The following is a 16,245-nucleotide window of genomic DNA, read 5'->3' on the forward strand; positions in this document are numbered from 1 at the left end:
TGCTGCAGACAGGATCCTGGATGCTGATATATGAATATATATGTGTATGTGTGTACCAATTAAGCATTTACAACTGAATCTTAAATTTTTTATTGTTCTTCTTGTGAACAAGCTGCTGTCTTTGTTTCGGTGATGCATTTCTGTTTTCCTAATTGTCTCTGACTGTTGCTCACATTATTTCTACTTCACTGTACTTTGAGGGTCGCTGTTTCTCTGATATTTGTTGAAACCGCTCCCATCAAGTCACTGGGTCCTGGTTTACTGGAAACTGATGGCAGAAGGGGAGGAGGGTGAGGAGTTTTACAGGGATGTGTTTAAAGGTGAAGATGGGACAGCTCTCCCTCCCATCTCTTCTGGCCTGCTTGTCTGTGATGGACTGAGCAAAACAAAGTACATGCCCCACAAGCAGATCATGTGGGACAGGGCCAAGAAGGGAAAAGACTGCCCCGAGCTTTTCCTACTTACGTGGGCTGACGATGAGCCTGCTTCCTTGCCCAAATATCAGCCTGTCTCTCTGAGTCGCACCCCGGCACACAGCTTTACACAAACTTCAGGCGGGGCCGCCCATCTCTCTCCCCTTGAGGAAGGCCCCTCTGATCTGCTCTCCTGGCACCCAGACCTGCCTCAGAGAGTGGCCCGAGTGCCACTAATGAACTGAGAGCAGGGTCTCCTTGGGGCTGCTACGTTGCCTTTCACAAGGTCTCCTTTACCAGACTTCTCTGTGTCTCTACCAGTCAGCTGCTTAACATCTTGGCTTCATAGAATCCTCACTCACGCTCCCCACCTTTCTTTCAGCTTTTGCAGAGCTCCCTCTAAAAACAGTTGGATTAAAAGAATCTTCAAAGTCAGACTAGGCCAGGCCTCCTGAGTGAAGTTAAGCTGGCTTCCTCCTTAAAACTTCTGTTTGAATCCTAGGGTCTGCTCTGAGGCTGAATCCATCTGATGAAGACAGGAAGGGTGAAAAGGCAGCCCAGACAAAATCCAGGGGAAATCCTGCTCTGGGAGACCTCCTTGGTCCTACACAATGAAGTAGGATTTACTTTTGTGTTGATTCCCATCCCCTACAACGGAGACACCACCAGAACTTGTCATTGACAGGGGGCCAGCCTCAAAATCAGTCCCAGGGGCCACCTGCCCAAGAGCCCCATCATCTGAAACTGCCCTGATTTCCTCCTCTGCCCAGGGGACTTTGATTGAGAAACAATTTCCAATTCTGCAAAGTGATGAGGATTGGAGGAGAATCTGTTTGCCTCTGTCCTGATTCCTCCTGGCTCCTCTTCAATAATTTTAAACTATTTATAGAAACATCTCCTTTAGGGTTAGAGAAATGTGGCAAGTCTCTAATCTCTTCATCTTTCTTCTTGCTATCTATTTACTGCAGTCATATATTTACAATCTAAATTTACATTTCATTTCCACTTGCAGGAGCACTTCTCTATTACTTCCAGAACACTGTGTATAATGATAAATTCCATGGAAATAAACAAAATCACAAGGAGTTTTTTAGGGCTGGAGGCTGACATCTCTCTTTGCTCAAGACAGATCTGGGATGAACAAGTTATTATTACTCTTCCAGGCGAGACCCAAACAGGCGCAGTCCAGCCAACCGAGCAACCAGGCTTGCAGAGCTTATACGCTGTGTCTAAATAACTACTGAGCAGTGCTCCTTGGGCTTAATTTGGATTTTGTTTTTAATCTAGTTCCCAAATGGCAGTTTCCCATCTTTTTAGCTCCTAGCATCTCTCTGACAGGGAAAGCTTAAAGTAAAGCTCATGGATTTTTTTGAGTCTCAACCAATATTTCATCTCTGTACACATCATGAATAAAGGAACCCCAAGAAGGATGAGTATGACACCTTTGGGAGAGAATTTATAACAGTTCTTTGGGAAAGATAAGGATTATAAATAAAAAATGGAATTGCAGGTGCTTTTCCTGATTATTGTTTCTAACATCCAGAGGACTCTAAATAGCCAATCTGATCTGGAAACATAGCAGCTGACCCACCTGCTCCTTACACCCTATTTAGCCATTGGATACACAGGTTGGCATGGAAATGCTTTTCTCTGTCATGCTGTTTTAGGTATAAGGGACTTCAGGAAGGTCATAGGGAGGTAATAATAGGATATTCTGATGCTGGCCCTTCGATTGAGGATAAAATTTGCTCATGAAAATAGAAGTTTAATTTTTAAGTGCCCACTGGGTAGTTAGTGTTGTTTGGAAATTTTGAGCAAAAGTTAAACCCAAAACAACGATTTGAAACAAGCTTCTGTTGTCATAGGAAACAGAGACTTCCTTGTGGGGCAAAATCTCGGCTACGTTCATGTTAAATGATCTCAGGCTTGTTTTGGGAATGGTGGGATGGCACTCAAAATATCCCTCCGGGATTTGCGTGCTGGAGAGAAAGGTTGTCATCGTGTTTGGGTTAGGAAATCCTTCTCTTCCTAGCTTAGCTGCCACTTCTTCACTGAGGGGCACAGAAATGAACAGACATCAAAAGGGGTTTCTCTGATGCAGAAAGCTCAGCCAGGACAGGGATGAGAATGTTCCATGAGGGCCCAATTAGGAACACAGCAGTTAACAGAATCCTGGGGCATGTTTCTGAAGTTCACAATCATTCTGCCTAATTTGAATATTTGCTTTCAGTTTTACCCTTTCCCTAAATATCGCGTGTCGGCACCAGAAAATCCTACCTGGCTTTACCCAGCTGGCTTGGCTCCAGGGTTTGGAGAGCTATAGGGGTTAGACAATTCTTTTTCTAATCTCTCCAACATGGAAGCCTTGGCACTGAAAGGCAGATGACAGGAGAGTGGTCACTCAGTTGTTTGGATCAAAGGCTGTGTCTCCCTGTCTCCGTTTAGATCAGCTTGCATTGCACGGCCCCTGCTGTTGCTATGTACTTTAGTCTATACTCTTTTTTTTTTTTTTTCCTAAGTGCCTTCTGCCTCTAAAAGCTCAGCTCCACTTCCATTTGCCAGATATACACCTCCAACATCTACAGAAAAGACAACATCTTCAAGTGCTTAAAGGTGTTGAAATAATCCTACAGGGGCTCCCATCAGAGAGAACTGTGGTGAAAATTCTTTCTAATAACTGGGTGAGTAGTTCCATTGTCTTTCACTGAATTTCTAAGGATAGGGGCTTATGGTTAGAAACAATCTTCATTAAAACATACCTGGTCTAACACTCAAAGTTGTTCCTTTTCCAAAGATCAGCTTGTAGTTGGCTCCAGTATCACACAGTGACATAAGACACTACAAAAACTCAGATGCCCAAACTCCACTTGGTGCTTTCTGAAGTGTTTGCTTGTCGTGCAAGAATACTGACAAACCCACACTGGGCAATGAGAGACTGCTGGTGGGCGAGTTTATGGACCAGCTGGGCCTGCGCTGCCCTTGCATTTACTGTGGCTTTACTGGAACTGTGCCGACATCCTCTCAAGCCGACCAGGTCTGGTACAGCAGGAGCAGGAATTGCCTTTCCCGTTTTACAGGGGGGATGTTAGAGTCTCAGAGAGTTCATCAGTTTTCTTTTAGTCCCATGGGAAATTCCAGCAATCAAAATAAGAAGCTAGGCCAACAGTAGGACTCCTTGGTCCAGTGCTCCCCTGGCTCTGTCACTCTCCTCTGTTAGATAAAATGCACAGGAGGGTAAACAGCAGTGCTGTGCACGCTGAGGGAACCTGTTAAAGGGACTTCTGTGGGTTAAGCAGAATGAAAAGCTGGAAATCGGGGTTCCAGAGAAAAATTCAAAACATTAATTGTTCAAACTTACATGGGTTTACTGTCAGCTTCGTTCCCTTTCCAAAGACCAGCTTTCCAGATCCGCCCTGAGTTACACCCCCACAGAGTGCTTTACAAATACTGCCACGACCCTTCAACCTGGTGCCGGGAGCCAGGGCTCCACCTGCTCTCCCAGGAGAAGCACGAAAGAGGATCCTACACTACTCCTGAAAAGGGAGAGGGAATATGGAAAAACTGATCACTTGTTTGCTCCCTGCTAGACTGCTGTCTTATTAATGAATTAGTTAATGTGGCTGGTGGGCAGTTGCAGTTACTTTGAAAGAGTTTGGGATCTGGAGTCAGGCAAACTTGGGTTTCAAACCCAAGGCCAGTTCTTTAGCTTTCTGGGCCTCAGTTTTCTCATCTGCAAAAGGGGGAGAATAATAGCTGCTTGATAATATTGTAAGGATTAAGAGCATGTGTCTGGCTCGCAGTGGTCCTGTTGATCAGTCCTTCACCTCGCTGAGAGCAGCCTTCTCTAGGATTATTTTAGGAATGCTGGAGACCAAAGCATTTGTGACTTTTTCCTGAAACATAATCCCACACGAATAAACATTTAGCTCTGACAACTGAATGCTAAGAATTAGGACCCCCGTTCTCTTTCTTACTGTATCACCTTGAACAACTTACTCAATCTCTTTGGACTTCTAGAAAAGTATAAATCAGAAAATATATAAAAAGTCCCTGCTATAGAGTGAGGATAACACCACCACCCTGCTCACAGGGCTGGTGTAAGGCTGAAACGTAACAATGGGGGGAAAGCATGCAGCAGGCCGTCTAGCATCTTCCCCCAGGAAGCCAAGCACACACTGTTGACACATCTCATTTTACAATGACGTACAAGTCTGGAAGTCCTCTGACGGATCCGCCAGCAGGGCTGTGAGGGGGCAGAAGAGCAGCACACCTTGATGAAGGGGTTAAGTGATTTTGTGAGAGCTGAGGAACAGCTGCATCCAGCTGCCTCGGTGCACATCCATGGGATGTGGAGGGGCACCTGTTAGCCAGGCAGGACTTGACTACTGGCAGAGATGGGGCAAGAAGCCACATCTGTGTTAATTGGTATTAAAAAGGATCTGGAATCACATTTAGGAGGAGAGTTCATTGCTCTCCCCTACTTACCAAGCTTCACTGTGAGCCTTGTTCCCTTCCCAAATGTCAGCTGAGAGCCACTGATTTGCTGACCACTGTGCTGAGGGGCTTTGTAAAAACTTGTGACATCAACCTCATAAATCCAGATTCGCAGCACTTCCTGAGAACTAGAATTTTCTTCCAACCTCCAAGTTCCAGAGGAAGGACAAATGATGGTATTCCCCCACCTGAGGCTTCAGGGCTAAAAGCAATGTTAGAGATAAGACTTCTACTTCAAGACACTAGAAGGATCAGCAAGCCAATACATATTCTGTGGTCCAAAGCAATCACATAGCCAGTGCAATCTATCACACAATATGAACTCTCATTGGGAAAGAAATTAGCCATGCAGAACTTACAGGTAGTGCTTGATGCTCATCGTCATCGTCCAAAGGCTCCACTAGCATTTCCATCTTGGCTTTTCCCATCTCTGACTCGGTCTGCACCTTTCCCCTAATATCAGACTTGATTGTTTTTCCTACTTTAGTTAGTTTTTACCCCTGATAGGCACAGGACCTTCTTATCTCCCTTTGGAACCTGGGGTTCTGTTTTGAGTTCACCGAGTCCTGGGCAAAGAATATTTGGGATGCAATTGATGTTGTCATGGCCAAAGCCTTTGGTGCTTTCTCTTCCTTGCATCTGGACTGCTCAGACACAGTGCCTTCACCCTGGACTTTGGTATCCGGCTCAGCTATGTGACCTTGAGTCTGTTTGCATCCTGAGTGTCACTGTTCTCATTTGCAAAACTAAAGAGGTGGGTTCAGTAATCTTTAAGAGCTTTCTGAGCTGAGGGTTTTAAAATTTGATTCTCTAGATCTAATTTGTCCCCAAAATGCTGTGCAAATGATTTTTTTCTGGGGTGTCTAATCCTCCTCCCCATTTCCCAAACAAAATAAAACAAGCAAGCAAAGGAATGAAGTAGGTTTCTACCTATTACACAGGGCAGCAGAGTTTTCCAAGCCCTACCATCTGTCTTAACATTTGATCTTTTTAGAAGTTTGAAGTCAGAGTTTTGGGACCAGCTCCTCAGAGAGAAATGTTCTTTCTCTGGAGAGTCTAGATAATTCAAAACCCAAACCAAACAACCAACCAACACCTTTGGCTTACGGATGGCACTTACTGGGTTTCACTGTCACTTGCGTGCCCTCTCCAAATGGAAATAGCTTACTTCCAGCAGCTGTCCCACAGGGGCTGCTCCCTTTACCTATACTATAGACTCTTGCTTACCCACAGGACAGGGGTTTGATCTTTGCAGCTCTTTCTTACCTGGCTGAGTCTTGCAACTCTCTGCTTGACAGGTGTTAGGCACTGAGAAGTGCTGCTGGGGCCTCTGGACAGAGACACTCACCTGGGCTTACAGTTAGCTGAGTTAGTGGACTTTCTTGGCATTCCTCACACAGTATCTGGACCCCTGACCAAAACCTCTCTTCCTGTTGGCCATAACTTCCTCCTCACAGGACCTGGCTCTGTCTCTAGCAGGATTAGGGACCCAGGAAGAGGCTAACTTCCTGAGCAGTCGTGTAGGCTGCCTCTTTCCTACTGAGGCAGTGCGGGACACTGACCGCGAGGGGAGCAGGGTCTACCACGTCTGAGTGGTCCAAAGTGCTTCTCTGGCTTTACAGGAAATGGAGCCCTGTTCCACCCAAAACCTAGTGGGCCATTTCTCATTGTCCGCACTGCTGGGCAGATTTATAAGGAGTTAACTGCCTGGCGGTCTGATGCTGGTTCTGACTCAGCGAGGGGAGGAGGCCCCTTGGGCCGTTCAGTACATGAGGGATGCCAGGCTCTCTTGCTTCACTGGAAAGACAGAGTGCTGTTGCTCCTTTGCTAACTGCTGTGAGCCTAATTTCAGAAACACAGGATTCTTAAAATGCTCCCCTTAAAATGCTGACTTTCCGATCAGTTCGAGAAAACTTGCAATTGGGAAGATTAACCTGCCCTACAAAAATGATGAAATACATGGTAAAACCAATCACAAAATAACATCGTTGGTTACCTGGTGTTTTATGTTATCCATGCTGCTGTGCACAGGTTTTTTTGTTTTTGTTTTGTTTTTTTTTTTTTGAAGCTAATCTACTTACTCAGGGCCACCACTCACTGTGTCCCGGTCCCAAAGCTAAATCTGTTGTCACTGTTCATCCACGGTCTCTGGTCCATTGACAAATCCCTCCTTCCCTTAAGGGCAATGGCTACAGCTCCTCGGAAACTGGCTCAGATGATCTCTGGGAAAAGCCACAGGCTCTTAATAAATATTTGTTAAATTGAATTGTATTAAACATTCATCTTTTGTTCCTAATCCTTAAGGAATGCTTGAACCTCTCTCTGACAATTTTCAGATAGAAAAAAAAATTAATTCTGCCAGATATTACTTGCTGAGTATCAAAAGTCCTTCAGTCTTGGCTCCAAATGTCAGTTTTCTATTAACCCCATACCCACAGGCGTGAACACCTTTACAAAAACCAGAGGTGTCAGCGCAGTTGAAAGGGATGTGGCGTCAACTTTGCTCTTTCCTCACGACAGAGACGCCCGTCTGTTCCCCATCCGTGTCCCCTCTCCCCTGGGAAAGGCTTCCTTCCCTCCCTGCTTCAGAATAGAGTTAGGAAGGGGCAGAGTAGATTTCAGGGATGAAGATGATAAATAAGATATCAACATGTTATCATGCTTTGTACAGCCTTTTTTTTTTTGGTCAAACGGATGGTTTCCCCAAAGGCTGTTTTCATCACTTTTCTCTCTCCCAGATGCAATAATAACTGGATTCCAAGTTGGCATCTGGGCATCTACCCCCGGGCTCTGATGAATCAAGAAATTATGCTACCCCCCGACAATGAAGCATGCCTTCCTTTTTCTTCTGCTGGGCAATGAGGAGTTCAGGCAACATGCACAGGGGGGTACAAACTAATAACTCTCCCGTCAGCTCGATAGCTTTACACATTAGTATTCTAGAATGTGATGGGACTGGGTGGGAATTTAGTGACTGCCTAGGCCCATGCCCTCATTCCAAAGATGAAGATGCTAAAGCCCTGAGGGGCAAGTTGCTCAAGGTCAAGGTCATGTAGGTAGGTAGAGGCCCAGCTGGGACTAAGACTCAGGACCTTTGCGTCCTTGTCTTGTCTTTTGCTGCTCCCTTCATGTGACTCAGTAGGACAAGGACCTTCCCTGGGTGGTCTCTGTCCCCAGGGCTCTATTGTCTGACCCAGTATGGGATGATACACATTAGGCTGTGGATAAGTCAGTCATCCAAGGGAGGAGTTTGGCTTTGGCACACAGTTTATGCTTTCAGAGAGAAATATAGAACCTCCTAATTCATTTAAAAATTTTATTTCTTAGGCTGCAGGCAACAGCAATTGATAGCAGGGGAAATGGCCCATGAGATCCCAGGGAAGCCAAGGAAAAGATAGAGATTGAAAAATTTGCCCTTTACCAAGAGGATAATCCACCAGAGAGTTGGCACTGATTATTCTTTCTCTGCAGGACTCATTACAGGGAATGACATCTCGAGCAGGGATGGCAAATACGAAACTGTGTGGCATTGCCTCCTGCTCCTGTTCCCACAGCAGATGCTGCTAATATACACATCACTTTTTCTCTGCCTGTCGATGCAGCTTCAGAATCCTTACCAGCAGGCTGCACATGGCCACTACTGCTGGTCAGCCCTTGGTAATTGAGATATAATGTATCTGCCCTCCCTGCCCTAGAGATCCCCCACAGATGGCTTAAGAAATCTAGTTGCCAAGAGTTAGACCAGGTCTCACACAGCCCCACCATGACAGGCATTACTGACCTGGATGGACCAACACTGTTCTTTCCAGAGGTGGCTCCAGAGGTAGCAATGGCAACACCACAGAGTGTTCTTTCTTCCCCACAGCTTGTCTTCAGATGCCAGCTTTGCAGAGAGCCTTGTGCAAGAACTCCCACAGGGTTCTTCATACTTGTTCTAGCCCAAAGGGCTTTCAGCAAGACCTTTCCCCTGGGTAACCTGGGTAACCACTGTGCTGCCTCTGCCTGGGGATGGAAGTGGGCTACAGGAACTTGTTGCTCCCTGGTGTGATTCCTCTCTCATCAGTCCATGTCTGCCCCAGGGATTTTGGACTGGAAAGCGATAAGTCCTTTCTCTGGGTCATTCACTCCCCATTGCCACACTCAGATGTTTCTAAACTTTTCCATGCTTCTATTCCTTAAAAAAAGACATGCATTTGTCTGTATCCATCCAAAGAAACGTCTCTATGTCCTCTATTGTTGCATTAGGCTTTCTATAGGCAGGAAATGTCCATCTACCCTCTGAGGGTGCTATCTGGTATCCCCGAAGACTGTCCTCTTTGGGTGACTAATGGGGAATGTGCCCTTGAGGCCAACAGAGAAGCATCTGCCAGTGTCAGGGTTGCGAGGGGGAAGAGAGACAGACGAGCAGCTCTGACTGAAGTTGTGAACAAAGAATGTTTTCTGTCCCTGACCTATTTTCTGTAAACCTCCTGCATGACCTATTTATGGAGATGGGATAATTAGGGCAGCAGAGGGCGCTGCAAGGTCACAAACAAAGCTACTCACCTCCGAGGAAACGGGGAGAAAAGTACTTTTCTTGAGTGACAGGAGTGAGATGGGATGGCTTTGTTGACCAAATCCTTTGGTCCCCACCTGGTCCAAAGGCCCCTCTTGAGTACTGATTTCGGGCTAATGAAAAGTAGTCCTGGATGAGTGGTATCTGTTCAGTGCCCAGTGCCCTGGAAGCTGAGCAGGCTCAGATGTCAATAGATTCAAGGGAGATGCGGTGAGAGGGGCGATAAGTTTGCAGTGTTGATTAAATCTTCCTAAAAAAGATTTATTTCTTTGAAAGGCAGAATGAGAGAGGAGAGAGGAGAGAGGAGAGAGGAGAGAGAGGAGAGAGGAGAGAGGAGAGAGGAGAGAGGAGAGAGGAGAGAGGAGAGAGGAGAGAGGAGAGAGGAGAGAGGAGAGAGAGAGAGAGAGAGAGATCTTCCATGTACTGGTTAGCTTCATCTATGTCTCCCAAGTAGTTATCAGGGGCCCAAGCACTTGGGCTGTCTTTTGCTGCTTTCCCAGACACATTAATAGGGAGATGGATTGGAAGTGGAGCAAGAGACTTGAACCAGTGCCCATATGGGATGCTGGTATCACAGGCAGTGGCTTTACCTGCTATGCCACAATGGTGGCCTGAGGTTATTAGATCTTGAGGGTCTCTCCTATCCCTAAACTTTGGGATCACTGATGGTCATGTAATCCCTCATGAACAAGCTTGTCTTTTAAATTTTATCTATTTGAAATATATATATATTTAAGTTTTTTAAAAAAATTATTTGAAAGATAGAGTTACAGAAAGAGGTAGAGATAGAGAGAGAGGTCTTCTATCCGCTGGTTCACTCCCCAGATGGCCACAATGACTGGAGCTGTGCCAATCCGAAGTCAGGAGCCAGGAGCTTCTTCCAGGTCTCCCACGTGGGTGCAGGGGCCCAAGGATTTGGGCCATCTCCTACTGTTTTCCCAGGCCATAGAAGACAGCTGGATTGGAAGAGGAGCAGCTGGGGCTTAAACCAGTGCCCATATGGGATGCCAGTGCTTTAGGCCAGGGCGTTAACCTGCTGCGCCATAGTGCAGGCCCGAAATTTATATATTGATTTTCTCTTTACAGAGAAAGAGAGAGGGAGGGAGGGAGAGAGAGAGAGAGATGGAGAGAGTGAGCTTCCATTTGCTGATTCACTCCCCAAATGGCTGCAACAGCCAGAGTTGGGCTGAACTGAAGCCAGGAGTTCTTCTGGGTCTCCTACATGGACGCAGGGGCCCAAGCACTTGGACCATCCTCCACTGTTTTCTCAGGCACATTAACAGAGAGCTGGATCAGAAGTGGAGCAGCCAGGACTTAAAATGTTGTCCATATGGGATGCCAGTGCTGCAGGTACCAGACACACCACATGCTGGCCCCTATGAATAAGCTTTTTACAACTTTTGGAAGATATAAGAACAGTAGGCCATGGGTCTCATTTCTCATGCTCCCAATGCTCTTAGGGATTTGGGAAGAGTGCAGCTGGCTCAGACTCAGGGGATAGCAGTGGTCGGTGACAATGTGCTTGGAGCACTGAGCACAAATTAAAGATGTGAAGTTGTTAAAAGAACAACGTTGATTAGTACAACATGTTTTTTTTTTTTTTTGCCAGATTTCGCAACTTTACTTTTTAACTTTTACTCAGCATCTTTTCTCTGAAAAGCTTTGATGAAGATAATACTCTTAGAAACTGCATTTATCTATTTATTTAACAAGAATGACAATGGCAACAGCAGTGTCTAACATTCACAATCATTTATTTGCTGGATGTCTTGCATGTGTTATTTCATTTTATTTTCCAGTAGTCTTGTGGAAAAGCTATTATTATTATTCCATCTTAAGGATTGAGACATGGAGGCTGAGAGGGGTTAGGTTGTAGTTAAGGTCACACGAACCCGACAGGCTGGCTCCACTCACCCATGACTCTGCTCTGTTCTCTGAGATTCGCCCTTCCAGGGGGAGGCCTTTCCAGGAACGTTGGGAGGGCACCAGGGAGGGTCTAGATTGTCTCACCCCAAGCGGGATTCTGTGTTTTAATCTCCCATGGGATGCATTAAGGGAGAGTACATGTCCCTCTGCCCGAGGATCCATGAACCCCATTTCTTCTGTTCTTAGGTGTGGTCAATTGTGGCTGAGTTGGGCAGTTAGGTGATAAGTAGCTGTGTAGCCGTGTAGCTTGAAAACTGTTGTTCTCCAGGTCAGGAAAGGACTGTTTAACTCTTGTATAAGTATCGGGTCTAGGTGACACCTTTAGAGTGGAGACAGACACCAGGAGACTGTGGGTTGGGACCTTGGGAGATCTGGGAAGCTGTGAATCAGATTTCTGCCAGCTGGGGCTGGGGCCCGTGGCAAGGCTGCTGAAGGCAAGTGGCAGGGCAAGCCTGGGCCCCCACTGCTCAGGTAGGGCAGTGTCAGCCCTAAACCTTCCCTTTCTACATCAGGGGCCCTGGGGATGCTCAGGGTGGGACTTTGGGGATGCCTGGTGAAATGTGAATTTCAGATAAACAGTGAATTTTTTTTTAGTATAAAAATTTCCCATATATAACACAAAATATTATTAAATGTTTTATTATTTAATTGAAATGCACATTTAACTGGGTGCCCTGTATTTTTATTTGCTAGATTTGGTGAGTTTTAAGTGGAGACAGTTGTGTTCCTTTATTGCACAAACATTTATGGATTGTCTGTTAAGTGGCAGACAACCTAGGGGATAGGGATAAATCAGTGAAAAGATAAACATTACCCTTACCTCATGGAGCTTATATTGTAATGGGTGTGTGTGGGTATGGGTGTGTGTGTGTGTGTGTGTGTGTGGAGGGGGAGATGAGAAAGAGAAAAATAATAAATGTGTATGAATCATAAATCATAAGTGTGATTTCAGTTAGTGATGTAAGGGAAAATAAACAGAAATCTAATTGAGGGTGACTATGGGTGGGGTGTGTGACTAACTTCCTTGGAGGGGCCTCTGGGAAAGCCTCTCTGAGCTGAGATTTGTGAAAAACTGGGAATACAGTTTCAAGCAGCTGGAAAAGTGAGACAGAGAGGGGAGCCGAAGGAAGGCCACCACAGCTGAAGTGGAGACAGAGAACAGCAGATGTGGGCAGTGCTGGAGAGGAGGCAGAGGCGGGATCATTTGTAGGGTGTCACACACCCAGGAGAGGAGGTCCAGCCGGCATCCTCTGATTTACATTTCCTAGACTGGGACTGGGGGCTAGTGTTGTGGTACTGCAGGTTAAGAATCCTGCTTGTCGTGCTGGTATCCCATTTTGGAATGCTGGTTCAAGTCCTGCCTGCTCTGCTTTCTGACCTAGCTCTCCGCTAATGTACCTGAGGAGGCAGCAGCTGATGACCCAAGTACTTGAGCCACTGCCACCCATAAGGAAGACCTGGATGGAGTTTGTGGCTCCATCCGGCTTTGGCCTGGTCCAGACTTGGCTAGTGTGGGCCTCTGGGGAAGGAATCAGGCAGTGGGTGGACGATCACTCCATCTCTCTCTGACTCTTCCTCTCTGTTGCCATGCCTTTCAAATCAATCTGTTAATCAAACAGTCTTAAAAAAGGAGACCAACATTATCCAGGGACAAGAACTGAAACAAGCAGGCCAGGCAGGGACTATTGTAGAGGTCCCTGCAAGAGATGTTGGTAGCAGGAAGAGATGTTGGTGGCCATGGAGACGGAAGAAGTAGATGGACTGGGGATAGATTTTCATAGTAGAACCGACAGGCTTTCTTGATGAGCTGGCTGTGGGAGGAAGGGGAATGAGGAACTCCTACACATACTCTAGGAACACTCTCGGGGGTTGAAGAGTGAGCAGTCAGTGTTCTGTCATCTAGGGCAATGCTTCCCAGTTATCGTTGTGTCGGGCCTCACGTGGAAAACGCCGTTTGCATGACTCATGACCAGGAGGGGCTGGTCAGGGGCTCCAGCCACCTAGGCACCCACAGTCATGCTGAGCCCTGTCTCAGCAAGCTGTCACCACTCATAGCAGTTCACCCACTGGGAAGCTCTGCTTTGGGGAGAGTTTCCCATCTGGAGCCCAGTGTGTGCTGGAAACGTAAGCTGGGGAAGTGCAGTAAGTGCTGCCGGAGTCAGAGCAGTCCTTCAGTATGTCAGTATTCCTGAAATACTAAACTTCTAGAATTCAGGGCTGGGGTAGACTTTAGGAATGGTCTTGTTCAAGCCCCTTCCTCTTTTCACAGAAGGACAAGGGGCTGAGTCATTTATTGAATCCTACAGAATAGGAGCAACTGTGCTGGGTGCTGTGAGGCGAGGATACTCAAGGTGGAGTTTTTGGTCGATGCACCCATCTGCAACTGGAGGAGACAGAACAGAGAGGAAACTACTTCTACAGCATTGGCTAGCCCAGCATGTGACCCTTGAGCTTGCAGTCTCTCTCTCTCCTTTTTTCTTTTTAAAAGTAACTCATGTGCACTGTTCAAGTATTAGTTCAAGATGGGTTGAGGACCAAAGTCACGAGGACAGCTGCGGTTTCCTTAGTGGGAGGCATTTGCCCCAGAGCTATGGCCACGTTGTGGGTCACAGACTGTCAGGGTGGGCTGTTTCCTTCTGTTTCCTCCCATCCCCTTCCCGCCAGAAGCCCTGAGGTGGTCTCAGAGATTTCAAGAGCGCTCCATAGAGGGCAGCGGTTCATTCTGCAGCCTCCGCCCCAATGGGAAGGGAAGATGATTCTTTCTCTGGGCTTTAGCCTTTTGCTTCTCTGTGAGTAGACTCCTTGGGTTCCTCTCGTTCTCTACTCCATTTCCCTTGCTCTGACTTCCGAGGGCTTAGCCTCTTTCTATTTTGCTCTTGGATATTCAGTTATTCTCTGCCCTTGATTTTCATTTCTGTGTCCTTTTCCTGCCCCTGCCCATCGAGTTCCTCTGGGCTGGCTCTGTGCCAAGGCCCAGCTCCTGGGGAAGTCACAGCTTACTCATTTCTCCTCTTGCAGACCAGGGCGTGCAGTGTGTCACAGTGACCCAGAGCCCCTCGGAACAGACGGTGGCGAGTGGCCGGGAGACGATCCTGCTGTGCACCTATGACGTTGACTTCTCCAATCCAGATTTGTACTGGTACCGAAGAAGGCCAGATGGCTCCTTTCAGTTCATCCTGTACAGGGATGATAGCAGATCTCAAGACGCAGATTTTGTTCGAGGTCGATTTTCTGTGAAGCGCAGTCAGACCCAGAAAACCTTCCACCTGGTGATCTCCCCCGTGAGGCCTGAAGACAGTGCTGTTTATTTCTGTGCAGTGAAGTGAGCACAGTGATCCAGATGCTCAGGAAGCCTGCACACAAACCCCTGGGCTCTGCTGAGCTGGGCTGAGCTACCTCTCAGGGTCGCTCATGCCCAGACTCGGATCCTTCTAGTTTGTTTGTGCCCTAGCCTGGCCTGCAGAAGAACAGAGCCTCTCCCCACTTCTGAGTCGGTGACTTTTGCTGGCTGAGAAGCTCATGGGGAGCAAAGGAGAGCTGCCTTTGGGTCCGCAGTGTCACAATCTGATGCTTAGTGGGGCTAAGTCTGTGCCATGTTTGTTGTGAAGATATCAGACTGGCGATGTGAAAGGCCAATCTAAGGAGAGGCCATCAGCCAGCAGTGACTTTATTTTTAAATAGGATTATTTGTAGGTATTTATTTAGTTAAAAGGCAGAGCATCACAGATGGAGGAAGAGAGAGAGAGAGAGGGAGAAAGAGAGAGAGAGAGGAGAGAAAATCTTCTATCCCTTGGCTCCCAGTGACCACAAAAAACCAAGTCTGGGTGAAGGCTGATGCCAGGAGCCAGGAACTCCATCTGGGTCTCCCACGTGGGTGTCAGGGGCCCAAGTACGTGGGCCATGCATCACTCACTGCCTTCCCAGGCACATTTGAAGGGAGATGGATTAGAAGCAGAGCAGCTAGGACTTGAACCGGCATTCTGATTTGAGACACGGGCATCACAGGTAGTAGCTTAACCCACTACACCACGCAGTGATAGTACCAGTGACTTCACTGTAGTTTCTGTCATCGTTTACCCATTATTGTGAATTTGTCTGTTTTCATTTTAAGAATCAAATTGGACATTGTTTACTTTAAAGATCTTCCCCAATTTACCTGTTTTCTACATCTGCTATGTCTAGCCCCTTTACTTCCCCTGATGCTCATCGACACCTCCATTTGGCTTACTCTGGAGAACATTTCCCTCTCACTGGAGAGCACTGAGGGACTCCTAGACACCTGTCTCTGAATCCCAGAATTCTGAGGTTGGAGCTCAGTGGTGTCTGCAGCAGAGACAGTTTCCCCCAAAGCAAACAGCCTATGTGATGTCGGGTCAGACTCACCCTCAGTCTCTGGGATTTGCCCTGCCTCCCTCCACTGCTATTCAACTCTCTGCCTTAAAAGAACGCTTGGAATGATCAGATGCAATCTTAGAGCTGGAAGAGGCTTTAGCCTGTGTTTTGTGGGAAGTGTCTGGAAGCCCAGAGAAGTGGAGATACTTCTGAGGTGTTAAAGCCAGCAAGTGAGAGAGCCGTGGCTCTGATGCTGCCCTGGTGGGGCTCCATCCTGCAGCTGCACCCGGAGAGGCTTGGTCAGCAGTTCATGTGCACTTCAGAAACCGTGGGTAGAGTAGCCACTATATGGAGCAACAGACAGAACGTGGGGCTGGGGAGCCGTGGGCCTTGGGCAAGTGGCTTGGCCTGCTGAGTGTGTGTCTTTCCATCACCTGGGCCACACAAGATGGTCCCCGATCTGAAGCAGGAAAATCCACTGCCTCCCCTGACTCAGCCCCTACTCTTCCCTTAAATCTTTTCTGG

General features: G+C 47.1%; 1 protein-coding gene and 1 gene segment (V, D, J or C); one reads left to right on the forward strand and one right to left on the reverse strand.

Annotated features, from left to right (window-relative positions):
- LOC133769997 (T cell receptor alpha chain MC.7.G5-like) overlaps positions 1-16,245 on the reverse strand; it is a 316,437-nt gene that overhangs the window by 69,025 nt on the left and 231,167 nt on the right. The gene's annotated exons all lie outside the window — the stretch shown is intronic.
- On the forward strand, positions 14,097-14,714 carry LOC133769999 (T cell receptor delta variable 3-like). The segment is given in 2 exon segments: positions 14,097-14,177; positions 14,407-14,714. Coding segments are annotated over 2 exon segments (345 nt in total).

Source organism: Lepus europaeus, chromosome 11, assembly GCF_033115175.1.
Source record: "Lepus europaeus isolate LE1 chromosome 11, mLepTim1.pri, whole genome shotgun sequence".
In the NCBI taxonomy this organism is placed as follows: domain Eukaryota; kingdom Metazoa; phylum Chordata; class Mammalia; order Lagomorpha; family Leporidae; genus Lepus; species Lepus europaeus.